The following is a 21373-nucleotide window of genomic DNA, read 5'->3' on the forward strand; positions in this document are numbered from 1 at the left end:
CAGGGGGAGATAGATGACAAACTTTTTCTTACTGGAGATCCCGGTAAGAGTGTAGTGAGCAAATGAGGTGAAAATAAAGGAAAGATCAAGGCATTTAGGACCTGGTTGGCCTCGGAAGGACTTCAGCACTCACTCTTAGTGAAATGGGCAGCCATTGCATGTTTTTGATTGAAGAGTAACCATTCAGACTTCCAGTTTCAAATGATCACATTGGCTGCTGTATTGAGAATACAGTGGATTGAGAACAGGGCAAGTAGAAGCAAAGAGCTCTTCCCTATTACCATTGTAATGCCCTTCCTAACTTCTGCTTTTAAACAAGTTGACTCATGTTGAAAATGTTAATGCTTCTCTACTAGGATTAACGAATTTAATAGTATCAACTTTAATGATATTAACTTCTTAGGAGCATGAACTAATCCTGAATTTCTTCCTTTGTACTGTATTTAGGTGGGGAAAAATATCAGTCAAGAGGCTAAGACTCTGAAAAAGGCTTACAGTAGTGTGAATAAGTTTTACCTGTCAATGTGTTTGTTAGATGTCTGCTTCACCTTTCTAACTGAAGATCTCCTGCCTGTAACCAATTAGGTGTGATCTTTTTTAGTGACATCTCCAAAATCAGTGAAGGAATTGGTGACAAGGTTGGAATGTTCTTTCAAGCAGTAGCCACGTTTTTTGCAGGATTCATAGTGGGGTTCATCAGAGGATGGAAGCTCACCCTTGTGATAATGGCCATCAGCCCTATCCTGGGACTCTCTGCAGCTGTTTGGGCAAAGGTGTGTGAAACCTGGGCATTTTCTTGTTTGGGAACCCATGCATCCAAAGTTATGTGTTTCATTGTTGTTGTTGTCGTCACTGTTGTTTTTAAGAGGGCACAGCTCACAGTGGCCCATGTGGGGATCGAACCGGCAACCTTAGTGTTATTAGCACCACATTCTAACCAACTGAGCTAACCAGCCACCCCTCAAGTTATGTTTAATATGCAGGATTCTGGTACTTGTAGTGGTGCCGATCTGTGTTAAATGTCAGTTGAAGCCACATTTAGAAGCATGTTGCTAATATGGTACTTTAATAAGGAAGTTTATTTTTAATGTGTTTCAAAATGTTACATTTTTGCACTGTTATTATTTCTTTGGGTAAATCTTCGGGTGTAGCCGTTTAAATTATATCTACGGTTATGTCCTTATTTAAGGAAAAACAATTTTAAAATATAATATTCCTCCAAACGACTGTATGAATGTAAAAAAATTAAAGTTTGGATTTGTTCTGTTTATTTTTACTTGTCACCTTGACAGTTAAGTGGCACTCCGCCAATTTTGCCTTACAACAAAATACACATAACCTGTTCTACTTCAGCCAACGCCACAGAGTTGACAAATTTTACTGGCAATTTTTGCTCATTCTGGGGTTGATGATTTACTTAGTAAACTACTTGTATCTCTTTTATTTTGACCCTTCCTTTACCTTTCTCCTGCAATATCTTATTTAGCCATCTTATTACTTAGTAGAATGTCCAGGAGTAGCTCTGCAAGTATTATTTTCATAGGAATTAAAAATCGTGACACAATAGAGGAAAGGATAGGGAATCCTTTCAAAGCAGTATGGTTTTATTTTAGTTTATTTTGCAATTAGAAAAAAAACACATCATAGTACAAGGTCAGACAATTAAGTTCGCAAACTCATCTTAGAAAATCCCTTTTCAAGTTTCCCTTGGGAAACTGTGCACTGATGCGAGTACCTAGACCACCTTTCAAAGCAATTTTGGAACTCTTTTTCTGGAATGGCCATCAGAGCTGTCGTCGTATTACCCTTGATGTAATGAATGTCATCAAAATGTCTTCCTTTCAACATTTCCTTTATCTTCGGGTAAAGAAAGAAATCATTGGGGGTCAGATCAGGTGAATAAGAAGGGTGTTCCAATACAGTTATTTGTTTACTGGCTAAAAACTCCCTCACAGACAGTGCCATGTGAGCTGGGGCATTGTTGTGATGCAAGAGCCATGAATTGCTGGTGAAAAGTTCAAGTTCTCTAACTTTTTCACGCAGTCTTTTTCAGCACTTCCAAATGGTAAACTTGGGTAACTGTTTGTCCAGTTGGTACAAATTCATAATGAATAATCCCTCTGGTATCAAAAAAAGGTTAGCAACATCATTGCAACAAGTTCGCGAACTTAATTGTCACACCTCATAGATGTGGAACTCGAACAGTTCCCAAAAATGCTTTTTAGAGAGTTATGTGTAGCTTTCCTTTTCTTGACTACTGTTGGGGGGACAGGCATACCATGAGGGTCGATGAGATCTAGGCTGTGTGGGGGTAGAAGGAGCCATTGGATCTGGTACAGTGAGTGTTGTTTGCTTCATGATTTCAATATTTGGTAAAGGACAGAATTTTGGGGGAAAAAGTAACTTTAAGGGTTGACCAGACTGTCTTTTAAATTTTCTCCTCATATAAAAGTCATGAATGTTTCTCTTCTGTCCAGATACTCTCAGCATTTAGTGACAAAGAACTAGCAGCATATGCGAAAGCTGGCGCTGTGGCAGAAGAGGCTCTGGGGGCCATCCGGACCGTGATAGCTTTTGGGGGCCAGGACAAAGAGCTGGAAAGGTCAGGAACGTTCTTTGTCCACTGGTTCAAAGAACCCACTTTTACATTTTGTTGCTCATTCTTTTGTGATATGTGTTCACTCTTTTCCTTTTCCTACTATTAAAAGCTCCCCTAGAAAAGATAGGCACCCTATACTGATGGCTAGAGTTCAATGTCAGACTTTAACACAAAGGGTTCTTACCCTTTATGTTTCATGGACTCCTTTGGCAGTCTGATGAGGCCTGTGGACTTCCTTCTTAGAATAATGATTTCACACGCATAAAACAAAATCCATTGGATTGCCAAGAAAACCAATAATATTGAAGTTCAATTACCAAAATATTTTTAAATTGTGATACAGCAAATACATGTCTCTTATGTTAACGTATTAAATTATAAAAGCTAACTATGGGTCTCATAGCTACTGTAATTCCAAAGTAGGGATGTGGGTAAAGGATATTTGAATATATTTGCATCAGTTGTAACATGATGTGAAAATGATCTGGGATTTCTATGGGCAACAAAGTCGGAGTTACTGTTAATACTACAGAGGTTTGTTGCCTGCATTGATAATGAAAGGAAATGGTAAATTTCAATCAGAAGTTAGTGAAAATAAGTATGTAATCTTTTCCCCATTCAAGTTCCTTGACCTCAGGTCCCAAGTCAAGTACCACTGCTCTAAAGAAACCTGATACACAAAAATCTAAATGCCAGAACAAAGCCCATTGGTAAAGCCTACTCCTTCCACTTTACATAAACGTCCCCAACCAGTTTACTTAAAATAATAACATCCCTAATATAGTCAAAGTATTATTCTGTGTGAAGTATTTTCTTTTGCCATTCTATGGAACTCCTGATCCTGACACCTCTTTGAAATAGAAACTCTTGGAAATTCTCCCGCATGAAAACCAAAGTTTTCCTGATTTCCTCCATTTCATTTTCCATTTTTCTCTTCCTTAAGCCCTCTTCAAAACCTCCATGTGCCTGGTTCTCTAACTTCTCCCTTTTTCTCTCTTACTGCTGCTTCCTGTACACAATAGCCCACACAGACCACACTAACCCTCCCTTGGACCTCAGGATGTGAGTGTAATCAGTGCCGCTCCATTAGCTGCAGTAAGCAAGCCGCCTAAGCGAAGGTAATTACAGCATGTCCACCACTGTCACCGGAGCCTTGCATCACATTGGGGTCGATGTAAATCTCCCTGCAAACGCCTTGAGGCCCAGCCCGGGACTAATCCTAGTGCTGGGCCGGGCATGCTTTTTGTCTCCCCCAGAGACTCAGCTCTGCTAAATGAGTGCAGAGCCCAACAGTGAGGAAAGTACACTGAAGAGTTGGGTTCTTCAATTAAAAAGACAAACTTTTTGGTGGCAGCATACATTCTTTACAAACTGATAAATGATCAACATCTCATTTGGTTAAACGGAAAAAAAAAAGGATGTTGTTTGTTTTATGTTAGAAACAGAAATATCTATTTTATGTGGTATTTTCCCAACGTCTCATTGTGTATCCATTGGATTTTTTTCCTGAATTTAGGGAGCCTAATTAAATTTTACACACTCTCTGTGTCTAGTGTGGAAAGATAGATTTAATTTAAATTGATGTAAAAAACATGGTAATTTAACAGAACCATTGTAGACATTTGTACCTTCGTATCAAATCCTAGAAGCCAGTAATATGAATTTTAATTACTATTCAAAGATATGAAAGTAGAATGAGCAATATTCAGAAAAAGCTTGAATTCTAAAACAATAATAGCAATAATAATAGCAAAAGGCATTATCAGGTTTTGCCAACTATGTGCCAGCGCTGTACTAGCGACTTTCTATAAGTGTCTGTCGGCCTCACAATTATCTTGCAAGTAGGGGTTAACTTCATTTTACAGATGATGAAACTAAAATCTAGAAAGACTGAGTAAGAACCCATATCCCACAAGTAGTGACCACTTTATAATCTTGTATCCTGGCTTGACCAGTTGAAGGTCAATCTAATACAAAAAACTAAAATGAAACAAAGCAAAAACAAAAACAAAAACCAAAGACCCACGCTTAAGTACAAGACCATGTAAAATTCCTGTCCCTCACCCCATAGGGCAATAGTAAAAGGATTTTCTTTTCTCCAGAGAAGAGAAACTGCACTGTGTTAAGAATCTAACTATTTTAAGAGTCCTGAATAGTATTAACATTTTGGTGCCATTCTTGATTGGCTTAGTTTCTCTCCTTCTACCTTGACCTTGATTTGTAATACTGGCCATGAAGCTCTTCCAAATCCCAGGGGTGAGAGTTCAGTTCTGGAACAGCTACAGGAACTTTGGTTGTATTGGTGAGGATCAAAGGAGGTGGATCCAGGCCAGTAAAGAGAAGGCCCAGATTCTAGTTCTGGCTGGTTCTAGTTCTGGCTGATCCCAAAATGGTTCAGTTCCCTGAAAGCTGGGTCTCCCCAGGAGTTTCGTACTTTGATGACTTTGTTCCTTAAACCTCTAACTATACAGGAGTTTAATATGGCTCAGATTGTGGATTGATTTCTTATTATAACATTTCCCCCTCATTTTCTGGTAGGTATCAGAAACATCTAGAAAATGCCAAAAAGATTGGAATTAAAAAAGCTATTTCAGCAAACATTTCCATGGGCATTGCCTTCCTGTTAATATATGGATCATATGCACTGGCCTTCTGGTATGGATCTACTCTAGTTATATCAAAAGAATATACTCTTGGAAATGCAATGACAGTGAGTACTTTTCCTAATATTTATGAAGAATCTGAAAATATTGTTTATCTATCTTCCTTTTCTTTACTTTCATATTCCTCCTTTTTGAAGGATGAGCCATGATTGTAGTATCTTTCCTTTTGGTGAATCTTTGCTCTGTCCTGTGGGCAGAGTAGGCCTTCTCGAATACACAAGGCATAATTATGAGTGTGGGCAAGAAAACAGCATGTTTATACATTTAAAAATGTATACAATGTATAAAAGAAAATAAAAATTGAATGAACTTATGAGTGAACAAATATGGATTGGAGCCATCCTCATTCTGCCCTTGAGTTTCATTATAGAAGAAAGTAAAGATTATTCTAGATAGGTCATAGTGTGAGAGAATGTTAAATTTACATAATATAAAACATCAGCTATCCGAAATAGAAGATGAAAAGTTATTTTAGTTTGTTTTTGTTTTTCAAAATGAAAACAGCTTTATTTTATGACTATGGAAACAAAATATACTATTTATAAAAAGGATTAGAGTACAATATTTAAAAAATTAGGAGTTACTTAGAATTACTTGTAGCCTAATAATCCATATACATTTAATGATAACTTTTGGTACATATCTTCCAGATCATTTTCTATACATGCACATGTTTTTTCCTTTCAAAAGTGGGATTGTATTATGCATAGCATTTTATAACCTTGTTTATAAACTAGCAATATTTTGAGACCATTTTTTCCATGTCAGTGACAATCAGAACAACACATAACCATTCAAATAGCAATTTTTTAAAACCTGCACTTCCTTATCTTTCTAAACAGAAGATAATGAACACAATTTGGCCCTTTGCTGATGACTTAGAACCATTATGAAAATTAATCACTTCAAAATGTTTTCTAGAGTAGTATCTTCAGACTGCATTGAGGAGTTGAGGGCTATTTGGCTGGATGATGTTTCATAATTGCTATGTCTTTTTTTTCTTCTTCTTCTTATTTTGGTCTCTCTGGTTATCAGTTTGGAAGCTCTCAACCTTTCTTCACTTCCTTGCTTGCTAAATTTAATGAAAAAGGGAGATTGAATCCTGACTTTACCACTCACCTTTTGTAATGAGTGTCTCCTCTCTGGCCTGGTCTCCTCGTTTGTAGTATGTGGACAGTGACATGTCCACAGCAGAGCTGGAGAGTGGTATCCATGATGCAGGGAGCCCAGCAACGCCCTATGCATAAAGCCTCTAGTGCATTAAATTTATAACATCTATTTGGGTAGAGACTTTTTTGCTATCTTACTGGTTCTTATCTGTATTGCAGATAGTGGATAGATATATGAGGGATATTTGAATTCTGGGTACGTGAAGTATTATTGCTACTGTCTTCTGAGAAAAGCCAAACTATGTATAGAAGCTTCACTATGCCCAGAGAGAAAGGAGTAATTTCTCTTCACTTATGTTTTCCTCAGTTAAATATGGAAACAAGCAGGATTCCTGAAGCTATGTTCTTGCCTTTTCTGCATCATTGTATTTTCCTGGTGAACAATCATATGAAGGGAAATGTGTTAAGTTTTACATGTTATAGTACAGAATAATTGTGTAAAGGAATTATTAATCAGTGCACACAGGTGTGATTTATAATATATGAAGTGTTACTTTTTATATTAAAAGTCATATCAAAATATGTATATAAAATGGTACTTTTTAAGGAAAATTCCATTGGGTCAAAATCTATCATGTTTCATCTTGAACATTCTGTGTAATTCAATGCAGTTAGAGAAAAATCATATAGGACTGATAATAATACTGATGGAAAGTGCTTCCCTGTGGTGGCATTAGCTTCAGTGTCAAAAAAATAGGTTTGAAAATCTTTCCGATTCTGTATAAGTTCAGGAGAAAGCCACAGATAGTTTGGCAAGCTAGACAAAAAAATATTTTTGAGGTTGAAGAAATCCATTTGAGCAATGAAATGCTGTAGTAACCTTGTAAATTTTGCTCTTTGAAAAAAAATAATAATAAGGGGTAAACCTAAACCCAATCTTTTGTATAGTGTGTTTCAAATAAACCATATTTAAGATAATATGAATGGGACTTACAACTTTTCCTCCTGTTCTTTTGCTCAGGTCTTTTTTTCAATCCTGATCGGAGCTTTCAGTGTTGGACAGGCTGCTCCATGTATTGATGCTTTTGCCAATGCAAGAGGAGCAGCATGTGTGATCTTTGATATTATAGATAATGTGAGTTATTTATTATTTTAATGCTGAAAAAGTCTTTGGGGCTTGGCTTTGGATTAAATCTGACTATAGGTTAAATATCATGTGAAAATTAATTATATTAAATTAACAATCTCTTCTTAATAAGGAATGAAACAAAATGCCTCTTATTAATATTTCTAAAAGTTTCCCTTTAAAAAATATAATAACATTGATCTCATTTTTGAAAAGTACATATGCAATAGTGTTCTTGGTAGAGTTCAGAGCTAAGATGTTTGTCTTCCTAGTTTTTCTCTCTTTCTCTTTCATTTTGTAGCCAGACTGAGAATATCATGATTTCTATACAGGATGAGTGAGTAGAAAAATTACTGTTAGGACCAAAATTGACAGTATGTTTTGCTGTGGGTCACAACCATCAAAAAAAAATTGATCACTGCATGTTTGATATGATTTTGAATCAACTAAATTGAATAAGTTGTACTGACTGCAGCGAAATAAATAAAATAGTTTTGACATATGAAAGTATGCCATTGTGTATATACAGATCTGCCTGTTTCATTGATCTAAGTCATGAGAAAATTGCTCAGCTTCTGAATATATTGAACATTTACATTGTTCCTAAATAATTTGCTCTAACCAATTGTTCAGTCAGTCTTCTCAACCCAATCCATTACATTTATTATTTAGGAATACGCTAATTTTCACTAAATGCTGAAATATCAATTATAGTATTTTTTTGTTATTATACTTGTGTAAACATGCATATCTGACCATTTAAAATATTTATAAGGATATGCCAAAATCTTAGTGAAATATTTTGCAAAATGCAATGAGTATATCCTTATATTCTTTTGAGGAAATGTCTGTTTTCTGAGAATGATTATTTCCTTAAACATACACACACACACACACACACACACACATACACACTATCTTTACCTTGGGTTCTGTCACATGTGAGAGAGATTACATCATTCCGGGTCTTATTTTTGGGATTTGTTGAATCATATTCCTTAAAAATGCAATTGTTTGTTCTGTGATGGAATAGTCATTGAATTTTGTTTTATTTAGAATCCTAAAATTGACAGTTTTTCAGAGAGAGGACACAAACCAGACAACATCAAAGGGAATCTGGAGTTCAATGATGTTCATTTTTCTTATCCAGCTCGAGCTAATGTCAAGGTACTATAAGTTGTATTTATAGGAATTCCTCACTCAGATTGATTGTTTAATCATCTTAAAGAATCTGAAGTCTCTAATCTTTTGATATTTATATGCTTTTTCCTTTGGTGGTTATATTCCCTTACTTGATACTTTTTTTTCAAATTTAAAATTAAATCAAACCACTCCCCTTTTACATTTTTGTTTGTGAAGTGTGTTCTTTTTCTCTCTTTGCCATCACAGATCTTGAAGGGTCTGAACCTGAAGGTTCAGAGCGGGCAGACGGTGGCTCTGGTTGGGAACAGCGGCTGTGGGAAAAGCACAACAGTCCAGCTCATTCAGAGGCTCTATGACCCTGATGAGGGTATGGTAAGTGGGAAGAAACAAGTTCTCCAAAGGGGGAAGCTGGGTATCAATTAGCCCTTTGAAATTGTTTTTTAGTAACAAATTTGCATGTGAATACAATTTTGGTAAAAGGACTGTGGAATTACAATGACTCTGGATGATGCATTCAAACCCTTCGGCTGGTTTAACAAAAAGATACAAGATGATAAAAGCCAAAGAAACTAGACAATGTTGTTTTCTGTTCCGACTAAGCTTTCCATCATCACTAAATCACTGGAAAATAGTCATTCAAACCACTGAGATTATTTTCAGGGAGTTATTAGGTTTGGTCAGAAATATTCCATATCGAAATTGTTGACAACCTGGTAATCAGGGGCACAAGAAATCTTATGACAGTAATTAATTTCATCAGAGACAGTTGAATTTTCTTAAATGTTGGAATAGCTAAAGAGGAAAGTGGGTTAGTCTCTTAAGAAACTTCTGGGGACAAGCGGAAAGTAATAGCCTAGGGTATATATATAATTTTTGCCTCTTAAAAATTTTGTTATAAATTCAAACTTACAGAGAAGTTGCAAGCAGGGAATTCAGACACTCGCTTCACCCAAATTTACTATTTTTTTATATTTCAGCCCACTTGCTTTATTGTCCTCTCTGTCTCCTCGTGTGTGTGTGTGTGTGTGTGTGTGTGTGTGTGTATTCTGTACACACACACACACACACACACACACACTTTTTTTTCTGAACCTTTGAGAGAAAGTTAAGGACACCAGGCCCTTTGACTCCTACATAGTTCAGAATATATTTTCTAAGAAGGACATTCTCTTATATGACAAAGCAATTATCAAAATCAGTAATTTAACACTAATGCAATACTAGTCCACAGTATATATTCACATTTCTTCAACTGTACCAACTTTGGGACATCAAGTTTACCTGATATTAAAGTGTATTATTATGAAAACAGAAGATCACAAGTTGCAAAGAAAAAGAAAAAAACATTAAAAAGCATTGAGATAAAACAAAGATTACAGGAATGAATATAAAATTTTCTAGGGTACACAAATTATTTATTTATTTAATAAAATTAATAAACATTCTTGGAAAAATCTGATATTACTAAGGAGGAACATAGGCTCATCCTCATTTACTAAAGCAAACTCTAGGTTGGTTCAAGTGTAAACCTTTTTCTTTATTTAATAAAACAAACAAACAAAAACAACTTAGCAAAATACTAACCATTGAGGATATCCATTTGAAAATCCTTTTTGTTTTTTTCCCCTTTCTTCCACCTCCCACCTCCACTTCAAGCCGTTGTTTCTCAGCCTAGTTGTGTAGGACACAGCTCCCTGGCCCTGGCTCATGTCATGCCCCACAGCAGCTCACCGCAGCCCAGCTCCAGGGAGAGCTGTTGTTCACAATCCTAGCTGTAGAGGGAGCAGCTCACTGGCCCATGTTGGAATCGAACTGGTGACTTTGAAGTTAGGAGCACTGCGCTCCAACCACCTGAGCCACGAGGTCGGCCCCTTGAAAATATCTTATATTTAAAATTATTAGTGGGCTAACACATTTTCTAAGAACATATACATGTCAGCAGAGAAAGAAGTCTTCAGAAATTCTCTAACATGGAGATATTCATGGTCCACATCATGATTTAACTATTTTCTACTACTAAAACAGTAGAAGAAATGCCCGGTGGTGTAGTTGATTAATTCAATTTTCCCTCAAAACCGCTCTCAAATAAAAATAATAAAACTATAGTAAAAGAAAGCAATAAATTAAAATAAATAAATGATTTATGATATATATGGGAAAACTATTATATTTAATATTTGAGAAATTACAGTTGACCCTTGAACAACACAGGTTTGTACTATACAGGTCCATTTATATGCAGATTTTTTCAATAAATAGTGTAAATGTATTTCCTCTTTCTTATGATTTTCCTAATAACATTTTCTTTTCTCTAGACTACTTTATTGTAAGAATATAGTATATAATACATATAACATATGAAATATATGTTAATTGACTGTTTATGTTAATAACAGGCTATTAGTAGTTAAGGTTTTGGGGAATGAAAAATTATAGGCAGGTTTTTGACGGTGTGGGGTGCCTGTAACGCCCACATTGTTTAAGGGTCAACTGTAATAAGAATCTAAAATAGGGTATGAATGTGCAAATATTTCTAGAATAAATACAGATTTGTAAAAAGTTTCAAGAAATATTCAGCCTTACATATAAATATATACAAATGAAAACAAATATAACTTACCACCTCATACCTATTATTAGAAAAAACAGATTAAAATGATAAAACCCAGAGCTAGTAAATTACAATGAAACAGATGTATTTTATATATTCCTGCTGACATTGTAAGTTATTAAAATCTTTTTAGAGGATTGTGTATCCAACCTCTGTTCAGCAAATAATAAATGACACCAGAAACCAGTCATTGTACAGGGAGACATATATATATATGAAAAAATAAATCATACTTTTCAACCTGGTAATTCTCTACTTCTGCAATGATTGTCCTTCCTTGTTTCTTGAAGGAAACTAAGCAGTTCCTTGAAGGTAGGAACTGCTAAAGTAAATTATGGTATGTTACATATAGTAAAATATCATAATGCCAATAAAATAATATGTAGACTAGATAGGTAACTGGACGTTTTTATTCAAATTTAACAATGGTAAGCAAAAATAATAGTGTGCCAAAAATATATAACCCAACATCATTTATAGAGAATTATCCATTCATGAGAAAACTATATATCTAAGGTGATAAATATCAAAAGAAAGCATATGTTTTTTATTTTCATTCTTTCACATTGCTGTTTATTTTCAATTCAAATTTCTAACCACTGAAATAAGTTAAATATTAACTAAGACTATTTTCATAACAAATGAAAGAGTCTTGATGCTTTAGATATCAGAAGGTTTGAAATATTTAATGAAAGTCTTTTTTTTTTCAGATTAACATCGATGGGCAGGATATTAGGACCTTTAATGTAAGATATCTGAGGGAAATAATTGGAGTGGTGAGTCAGGAGCCAGTGCTATTTTCTACCACAATTGCTGAAAATATTCGTTATGGCCGTGGAAATGTAACTATGGATGAGATAAAGAAAGCTGTCAAAGAAGCCAATGCCTATGAGTTTATCATGAAATTACCACAGGTAAAGGTTTCATTAGTGGCGTTGCCCTCAAAATTAGAATTTCACCTCATGTGACTGAGTTCTTCCTTCAAAGGTTAAGCTAATAATGTTTGAGATGCAAAGTTGTCCAACTTTGCTAGGTAAGACCCTTGAATTATTCATTTGGAGGTTTAAGGAGTATAGCTGGGCACATATGTCATATACAATTTTATACAAAGTATGAGTCAGTAGTTTTTTAAAAGTCAGTATTCATTTATTTTATTATAACTTATGACTCATTGCAATAGCCAAAAGGAAGCACCATGGTGTCTTCCTGAATTTCGAGATGCCATAGCCTTTTCTACTTAAAATACTTGAAGAGCTCCTCCATGTTTTCTGTTGTAGAAATTTGACACTCTGGTTGGAGAGAGAGGGGCCCAGCTGAGTGGCGGACAGAAACAGAGAATCGCCATCGCTCGGGCCCTGGTTCGCAACCCCAAGATCCTTCTGCTGGATGAGGCCACATCAGCCTTGGACTCTGAAAGTGAAGCTGAGGTCCAGGCAGCCCTGGATAAGGTCAGTAGACACTAAATACCTGAAGGACCAGCAAATTGAAACTTTTTGAAAATTCTTGCCAATGCTTTGGGAGTCTACATTGAAAAACATAAACATAAGAGCAAATGAAACTCTCTTGTGGGGCTTTACTGATTTCTCCTTTCTGTTAGGTCACATGGCAGAAATGGGTGCCCCATTAAGTGGCTTGCTTTGACCAAAGTGAAGTTAGCTGAAATCCAGTCCTATGCAAAGAGCCACTTATGTGTTGTTGTTTTTTCTTGCACCAAGGCCATGCTTTGATCCAAAGTAGTTGTGTAAAAATGTACCCAAAAAATCTGGTTACCTAAACGCTGTCCAGCTGAAAAACAGTCAAAATACTTGCCTTATTTTGTAGGCAATAACATCATCTTTATCTATTCATGAAGGCAAATGGATGCTTTTCTAGAAATAAAGCTTAGCTTGTGAATTTGTCAAACCCGGTAAAAAAGCCACACATTTTAAGGATGCTGAGCTCATGTGCCTTGCTTAGATATTTCTAAATCTCACACTATCATCTTTAAGCTGAAGCATCACAAGAGCTGTATGTTGGGACACTTTTGGTGTCAGTGCAGATATCATCTCTAATAACAACACCAGAGTATAAAAACCAGAGTCAGATGACACCATATAAATGGATTTCAAACACATAAATATCATAATTATATTTGATTTGAGAAACTTTAGTAATAAAATGTGCAAATTACTTAACAGGTCCTATCCAAACTATCTTTTGTAATTTTAGAGACGAGCTGTATGAACCTCGTTTTCTCAGGAAAATTTATACTTGAATCCTAAGTAAACACAACTGCCATGTGTTCTATAAATTGTGTAATTAATCAATGCTTCCTGGTTTATCAGATTGATATTTTGGTTCATCTTATATAATTTAATTTAATGATGATTAATGAGACAATGAAAATTATTCCTCACAAATTCTTACTTACTTTCTTACTTTCATGTACATAAAGTCTCAATATTAAGGAACCGAGATATAATATACAGGAAACTGGCATTTGGTTGGTTAATTAGAAGTGACTTAAAGAAGAAATCATTAAAAATGTAAATTAAACAACTAATTTTAACTTAAAACATATAAATGGGCATTCATGTGTCAACATAGACTTTTTAAGCATAAAGTCAAGAGGATAAGAGAAATATTTATGGGGAAAAAAGTCCCATTCAACCTTAGGACGCAGGGCTGAATGCTTTAGAGGATACAAATATTCAATATATTAGCCCTTGCTGTGCTAAAAGAACAGAATTATTAGAGATATTGCTTTTCATAACATGGACCCTGCATGTAGCCTTACAAGGTTTAACTCATATTTGGACAAGTTACATCACTCAGTTTTAGCAATTTGTGCTCTCCAGGATCATGGCCCACTCTTCAGATGATAACCTTTTGCATATCAATTTTTACAAAAGCTGATGAATCACTCATCATTTTTTAAAAACCCCATGAAAAGCCATTAGTAGCTTGGGGTGATGGTTAAGAGCATGGGCTTTGGTGCCAGACAGGCTGAGGTTGGAGTCCTGGCTCTGTCCCTTTCTAGCTGTGTGACCTTGGACAAATTAACTAACCCCTCCATGCCTAAGATACCACAGAAGTAATTTGGGAGAGGGGGAGAAATAATGTCATAGGATGATTGAAAAGACTGAATGAGTTATTGTATGTAAAGTTATTAGTGCATGCTTTGCACACGGGAAACTCTTGATATTCTTAGCTACGATTATTATTATATTGATTACCATTACCATTATTAACTTTATTGCTAAATCAGTTATTTATTGCTGCATAACAAACCATCTCAAATTCAGACATAAAACAAATAAGTCTGTAGATTGGCTGGATGGATGTTCTGCTCTTTTTCACTTGAGCATATGGCTGTATTTACCTGGAAGGCTGACTCAGCTAAAATGATCCAAACGGCCTCCTTCACCTGCTGGTTGTTGGCTGGGCATCTCACGTGGCTTCTGATGCTCGTACTTGTATAATAGGCTAACATGACTAATTGACACCATCCAGGCCAGTACCCAGAGGCAGAAGCTATAAGACATCTAGAGGCTTAGACTCCAGAACTCACATAATGTCACTTTCACCATTTTCTGTGGGTCACAGCAAGTGACAAGACTAGCCCAAATTGAGGGAGGGAGGAGGCAGATTCTGCCTCCTGATGGGTGAGCTGTAAAGTATCTGTGACCATATTCTTTCACAGCACGCCCTCTGCTACAGTTATTTACATTCTCCTACATACAAAATAAATTCACCTCTTCCCACAACCCTCAAAATTTTCATACATGTTGACATCAGGCTTAGAGTTATGACATCAGGATTGAAGTCCAGTTTCTGAAGATCTGTACATGGTCCAGATATGGATGAGGTTCTTCATGTTAAGCTCATTTTGATCCAGAGACCTATGAACTAAAGAGATAAGTTATTTTCCACACATACACCTAACATATAATGGTGCCGGAGGGGCAGGATAATCATAATAGACATTCCTGTTCAAAAAGAAGAACAGGAAGCACATAACAGTTACCGTGTTTCCCCGAAAATAAGACCTAGCCAGACAATCAGCTCTAATGTATCTTTTGGAGCAAAACTTAATATAAGACTCGGTATTGTATTATATTACATTATATTATATTGTATTGTAGTGTATTGTATTGTATTGTATTATATTATATTATATTATACTCAGTCTTATACTATAGTAAAATAAGACCTGGTATTATATATTATAGTATGTCATATCATATCATATCATATTAAGATCCAGTCTTATAGTAAAATAAGACTGGGTCTTACATTAATTTTCGCTCCAAAAGATGCATTAGAGCTGATTGTCCAACTAGGTCTTATTTTGGGGGAAACACGGTACTAGTCCATAGCAATTCTGAAATGCAGTCAGTTGCATGGTGCCAGTTACCCCACTGCTCCAGGGAAAAGGAATGCTCCTTGATTAATGCCCAGTTCTGCCCCCTAATAGTGGGTGCCCCAGTCCATTGTTCTACTTGGTTTGGGGCTCCATCCTCTGGGCTCGTGGATCCTCCTTCTGAGAGGTCTTCCCTTTTCCAAAAGAAATGGCTTGCTTCTGCAGCTGAGTAGCTTTCTATAGAAATTTGGGACTCAGAGGCCTCTTTACATTTTGAATTTTCTCAATCTCTTTTAGTCCAAGCTGATAGACTGTCGTAAAGACTTTGTTTGCTTAGAATCTGACAGTGGTTCACTTAAGCCACCAAAGTTACATCCACAATTTTTTTCAGGAGAAGCCTCTCTCTACTTTGGGCTGCATGTGAAACTGCTGTGAGAAAACCCTTACTGAAGAGTCTTAGAAGGCCTTTTGTGTAGCTGAGAGTGTCTATCAGAATCTGCTTTAAATCTTTCAGAGATTTTAACCAAAATAACTTTATGCCCACACCCTGATTTGATCTTTGACCTCATTTCACTGGATGACTAACAGTTCATTTTCCAACCCAGCAAGTACTGGATCTTCTATGTTGCCTCTAAATTCACCTTGAAAAAAGTGAATTAGATCATCATTCTCTTCCCATACTTTATCATATACAGCCAGTGGAATCCAACTGGCACTTTCAACATTCTGTTTTAGAGATCTCTGGAACCTCCTTAGCTAAACGTACAAGTTCATTAGATAAAATATCTTTCTTCCCAGTTACTGAAGGAAACGTTTTTCCCCAATTATTCCAGGATTACATAACACAAGTCACCTTCTTTCCAAGCTCCAGTAGCAATTTCCTTACTTTTCTTCCAGTCTCCAGTAATAATATTTTCACTTCCCTTCAGCCACTGACTACCACTTAGATCGCAATCCCAAAGATTTTTGTTACAGTAGCATTCCAATCTAATCAACAATCTCAATATCAGTTTCTTTAAACCAGAACTTAGTGGTTTGGCTGGTGTGGCTTCTCTGTTGGTTTTGCCTAATCTCACTCAGGCAGCTACTTTTAGCTCAGGGTCCGCTGAGCTGGAACGTTCAAGATGGCCTCACTCGTGTGCCTGGCAGTTGCCTGAAGGAGCTGGGTTCACCTCCATGAGGCTTCTCATCCTCCAGTAGACTAGACAAGCTTTCTTTTACTATGGTTTTAAGGTAGCATTCAAAGATGGTAAACTGTAAGGCCTCTTGAAGCCTAGGTTCCAGAAATGACACAAGCATCAATTTCTTCACATTCTTCTATGATCAAAATAAATCACATGGCCTGTCCAGATTTGAAAAGGTGGAGAAATAGACTCCCTCTGTGGATGGGAGTGGTTGCAGTGTTTGTAGCCATATTTATACTCTACCATAGTTGCTATGAATAGTTTATAATCTACCTAATGGACTCCATACTTTGCAGAATAGTGAAATTGATATATTTTGCAGACAAACCATCTTTGAAAGGGAAATCCTTCATTACTGCACTCCCTACACCGATTCTAGTCAGTCAACTGGCCAGACATTCTAAGTTACAAACCAACATTCTTCTAACAATGAAAAGTTGAATTTTGTAATTTATCTTTTCTCTGAAGAGCATAAGAACATACCACTATTATAGCTATTGTTATCCCTCCCTGATTGCCCATCATAGAAGAATAATATTTTCCTTTTGTGGATTCTTTATACATTTATCAGTACCTCTCATGTGGCACCAACTTATTGTAGTTAGCTATTTATTTATATGCCTTCTCTTTCCTGAAAGGAATAAACAGCCTAAGAGGCAATATTAATAAATGATTCATATTTGTATCTCTATAACACTTAATCCAGTGCCTTGTGCATAGTAGAGCCTAAATAAATATTACCAGGGTCCAGCTCATTGAGATAATACATGTTTATAGTAAAAAAAAAAAAATTAATGACCATATCACTTTTTGACTTAATAGATAGCAACTATTTATCAAAATAAATAAAAGGTTTTTCAATATAAGATCTTGAATACAAAAGCAAATTTCATATTTTGATTTTCTAGAGAAATTAGTAACCACAAAGTTTTATACCTACATGCATTCTCTTACTCATAGTGTTACCATAGAGGAGGGGGGAAGAAAAGAATCAAAAGATAGCCTCCATAGTGATTTTATGAAAGGATTCCAGGTTTCATTTTAAGCTTTTTTTCCTCCAGATGTTCCAGAAGGCTAATGGGTTAGTACTCCCTTTGTTTGGGTTTTTCATCCCTGCACATCTAGTACAAGGTCCAAATTTCTTAATAGTTGGTGTCCTTGAATCTGGGATATTTATTTGTCAATGTCTTGTCATCATTGGGGTGTCTGAGAGATCTGAAATGTCTCTTTGTGTCAAATCCCTACTCTGGCCAAAATTTCTTGGTCAAGGTTGATAGTTGCTAACTTTTAAATTCACAAATAATATACTCTGTTTTTCCTGCACATCAGTCACTTAATCACATATCTGATTCTAATTCCTCTGGGTTTTGTATTTTCTTTTTTGTGTTGACATAGCACCAACCATTTATTATCATAATGATAACGTAGTCACTGTTAGCAATTCACTCGTCACTCTTTGTATTATGAATATAATTAGATTGATCAAACTCTTTCCCATATGCCTTATCATGCATGGATTAAGCCATGCAACCTCCACATCAATAAATATTTATGAATGCTTCTTTGGGGCCCATACACTAAAAATCAAAGAATAGTCTTAAATGTTGCCCGGTAGGGCTGTGCTCAAGTCCCTCTTTTTATGGTTTAACTCTTTTATGTTTAAACAAACACAGTTGATTCATCTAGTTATTTTAGAGTAAGGACTGAAGTAGAAACACCACAGTATCTTTTTGCAGGTGGCGACGTGATTATCTCAATACCATTGATTATATAATCCATTTTCCCTATTGCTAAGTAATGCCATATTCATCATATACTAATTCTTAAATGTCTGATAGCTATATTTCTGGACTCTCTGTTTTGTTCTATTGATCAAACTGCCTGTTCATGTGATAGCTTCCCCTGGATTTTACTGTTTTAATTGCTGTAGCTTTTTATGTTTTAATATGTGGTGGAGCTAGTCCACTCTCATTAACTTTTTCAGAATTTTAATGACTGCTCTTTTTGTTAATTGAGTTATAATTCATATACCATAAAGTTCACCCTTTTATAATGTACAATTTATTGGTTTTTAGTGAGTCACAAGATTTTGCAACCATCACCACTATCTAATTGCAGAATATTTTCATCAACCCCAAGGAAACCTTGTACCCATTAGCAGTTACTCCCCATCCCACACTCACCTTTGCCCTTGACGACCACTTATCTGCTTTCTGTCTCTATGAATTTGCCTATTCTGGACATTTCATATAAATCAAATCATACAATGCATAGTCTTTTGTGACTGGCTTTTTTCACTTAGCATAATGTTTTCAAGGTCATCCATGCTGAAATAGGCATTAGAATACCATTCCTTTTTATGGTGCAGTAATATTCCATTGTATGGAAATAGCACATTTTCTTTATCCTTGGATCAACTGATGAACGTTTGGGTTGTTCCCACTTTTTGGCTATTATGAATGAAGCCTCTTGTTTTTAATTTATACATTTAACTACTTAGGTGAATTAGGCTATACTCTAATAACCATCCTAATGATGAGGTTTTATTGCCTCAGAGTAGGAGTGGTCTTAAGAAGCTATTAACCTAATAGAGTTAATGAATATCAGAGAGTAACCATTATTAATGACATAACATGAATAATTTGATGAGCATTTTCCAGGGTTTAGATGCCCATTCATAAACCCACCAAGCCAACATGTGAGTTCAGTGAACTACTTAGAGGGGTGATTTTAGAATTTAGCATTCATAAAAAATCATCTGGGGCATTTATTTAAAATCGAAGTTTCTGGCCCCGCTCCAGAGATTGTGATTCAGATGGTCTTTGAACTGTGCAGATTCCAAGGTACATTTTCACCTAAACTGTCGGCATGCAGTCCATCAGAATTACAGGTAAAATCAGCCACTTCAAAAGAAACCTGACAGAAGTGCTCTGGAGAAGGCTGTATGTGGCAACAACTCCCGTGACATGTTTCTGCTCAAGTTTCTAGCATGCCATATAAGTCACAACTAGGGCTCCTCAGACAAGTATGAAAACACCTGAGAAGGGTCAAACCTTTTCTTGTGTTTCTTGAGTAAAGACTGACACTATTTAGGCTCCCAGAGTTATCCTCACACTGAAGGGACTGGCCTCTTATCTGGTACAGCACACAAGTCTCACCTTTCATAGATAAATGATGTCTTTGTGCCCTAATTATATCGGGAGGGTAAGCAACTGTCTCATCAATCGCAAACATGTCCCTCCAAGTGCTTATTTGCACAAGTTAACTGACAGTGCGTCAGCCTTGTAAACCCTCCGCCCCACATGTTTCTTCTGTTTGCCTTTAGGCCAGAGAAGGCAGGACCACCATTGTGATCGCACACCGATTGTCTACAATCCGAAACGCAGATGTCATTGCCGGGTTTGAGAATGGAGCCATCGCGGAGCAAGGAAGCCACAGTGAACTGATGAAGAAGAAAGGGCTGTATTTCAAGCTTGTCAACATGCAGGTATCCACTTCCCAGGAAGTGTGGAAGTGTGTCTGCTGTTTGCTCCTCAGCACTGGATTCTTCACATTATTAAAATGTCATGCAGCTAACGCCATACCGAGGAATAAGAAGTATTCAGGAAGCTGACTAAAAGTATACATTTGAGACTTTAATTCAGAACCAGTGAAAGAATCCTGAAAGAGAGAAAGGCAAGAGAGGAGGAAAATAAAGGAAAATGCCCAAAACCTTTTGAACTTATTCCGTAGAACAGAGATTCTTAATTGCCCCGGGGAACGCGTTCAAACAGGTTTTTCCACAGTGATATTAGGGAGGATCAGAGTGGTGGTAGGAGAAAGAGGCCAATGCCAGAATCCCTAGTGCTTGGGAGAGGTTCTATGTGATTTTAGAATGCTTCCTAGGTGATCCTAATAAAATCAATGGCTCTTGGAAGTGAATACAGGCATACCTCAGAGATAACTGCAGGTTCAGTTCCAGACGACCGCAATAAAGTGAATATAGCAATGAAGCGAGTGGTAATCTTTTTGGTGATGGAGAGTCTTGCCATCAATTTGTAAACAGTGCACCATCTGTGAAGCATGATAAAGGGATGTGCGATGAAATGAGGCATGTCTGTAGTTTGTTTTTCTTTAACAAAAAATTTTTTCACTCAAGTTCCTAAAACAGGTGATATCTATAATTATTGATTTTTCTTATTGAACAAGACATTTATCATACTTACTCACTTGAGCAAATTTGCAAAATAAATAGCCTAAAAAATTTTATCCTATAAACATGATTCTTATATTTATAAAGGTATATGCATTTGCTTAGCTATAAGTGTAACTTATATGTACATAAATTTTCTGTTCTTTCCCCTTAACATTTCAGCTCTACGTCATGCAAATACTACCATTTTAATGGTTACTCAGAAGCCCATTATATTATTGTGTAATAAATTGTTCAGGCATTTCTCTAAAATTGGGTACTAGGTTTATTTCCAGTATTTCTCTATTATAAATATCACCTTTGGAGCACGTGTGGGTCAAAAACAAAAGTCAAAAATTGGCTTCGTTTTCTGACAAGTAACTTAACTCCTCTTACCCCGTTTCCACATTTGAAATACTAAACTT

General features: G+C 36.1%; 1 protein-coding gene across 5 annotated transcripts in view; it reads left to right on the forward strand.

The window, feature by feature from the left end:
- The window catches only part of ABCB4 (ATP binding cassette subfamily B member 4), a 73252-nt gene that overhangs the window by 15784 nt on the left and 36095 nt on the right, over positions 1-21373 (forward strand). For 4 of the 5 annotated variants that reach the window (XM_081080225.1, XM_081080227.1, XM_081080224.1 and 1 more), the window contains exons 7-15: positions 602-773; positions 2478-2602; positions 5138-5309; positions 7393-7506; positions 8554-8664; positions 8887-9012; positions 11962-12165; positions 12529-12699; positions 20103-20264. In XM_081080225.1, coding sequence (XP_080936351.1) covers positions 602-773; positions 2478-2602; positions 5138-5309; positions 7393-7506; positions 8554-8664; positions 8887-9012; positions 11962-12165; positions 12529-12699; positions 20103-20264 — 1357 coding nt within the window. The remainder of the gene's footprint in view (positions 1-601; positions 774-2477; positions 2603-5137; positions 5310-7392; positions 7507-8553; positions 8665-8886; positions 9013-11961; positions 12166-12528; positions 12700-20102; positions 20265-21373) is intronic. The other variant, XM_081080228.1, reaches the window with a different exon arrangement.

This window comes from Rhinolophus hipposideros (genome assembly GCF_964194185.1).
Source record: "Rhinolophus hipposideros genome assembly, chromosome: 18".
Taxonomy (NCBI): Eukaryota; Metazoa; Chordata; class Mammalia; order Chiroptera; family Rhinolophidae; genus Rhinolophus; species Rhinolophus hipposideros.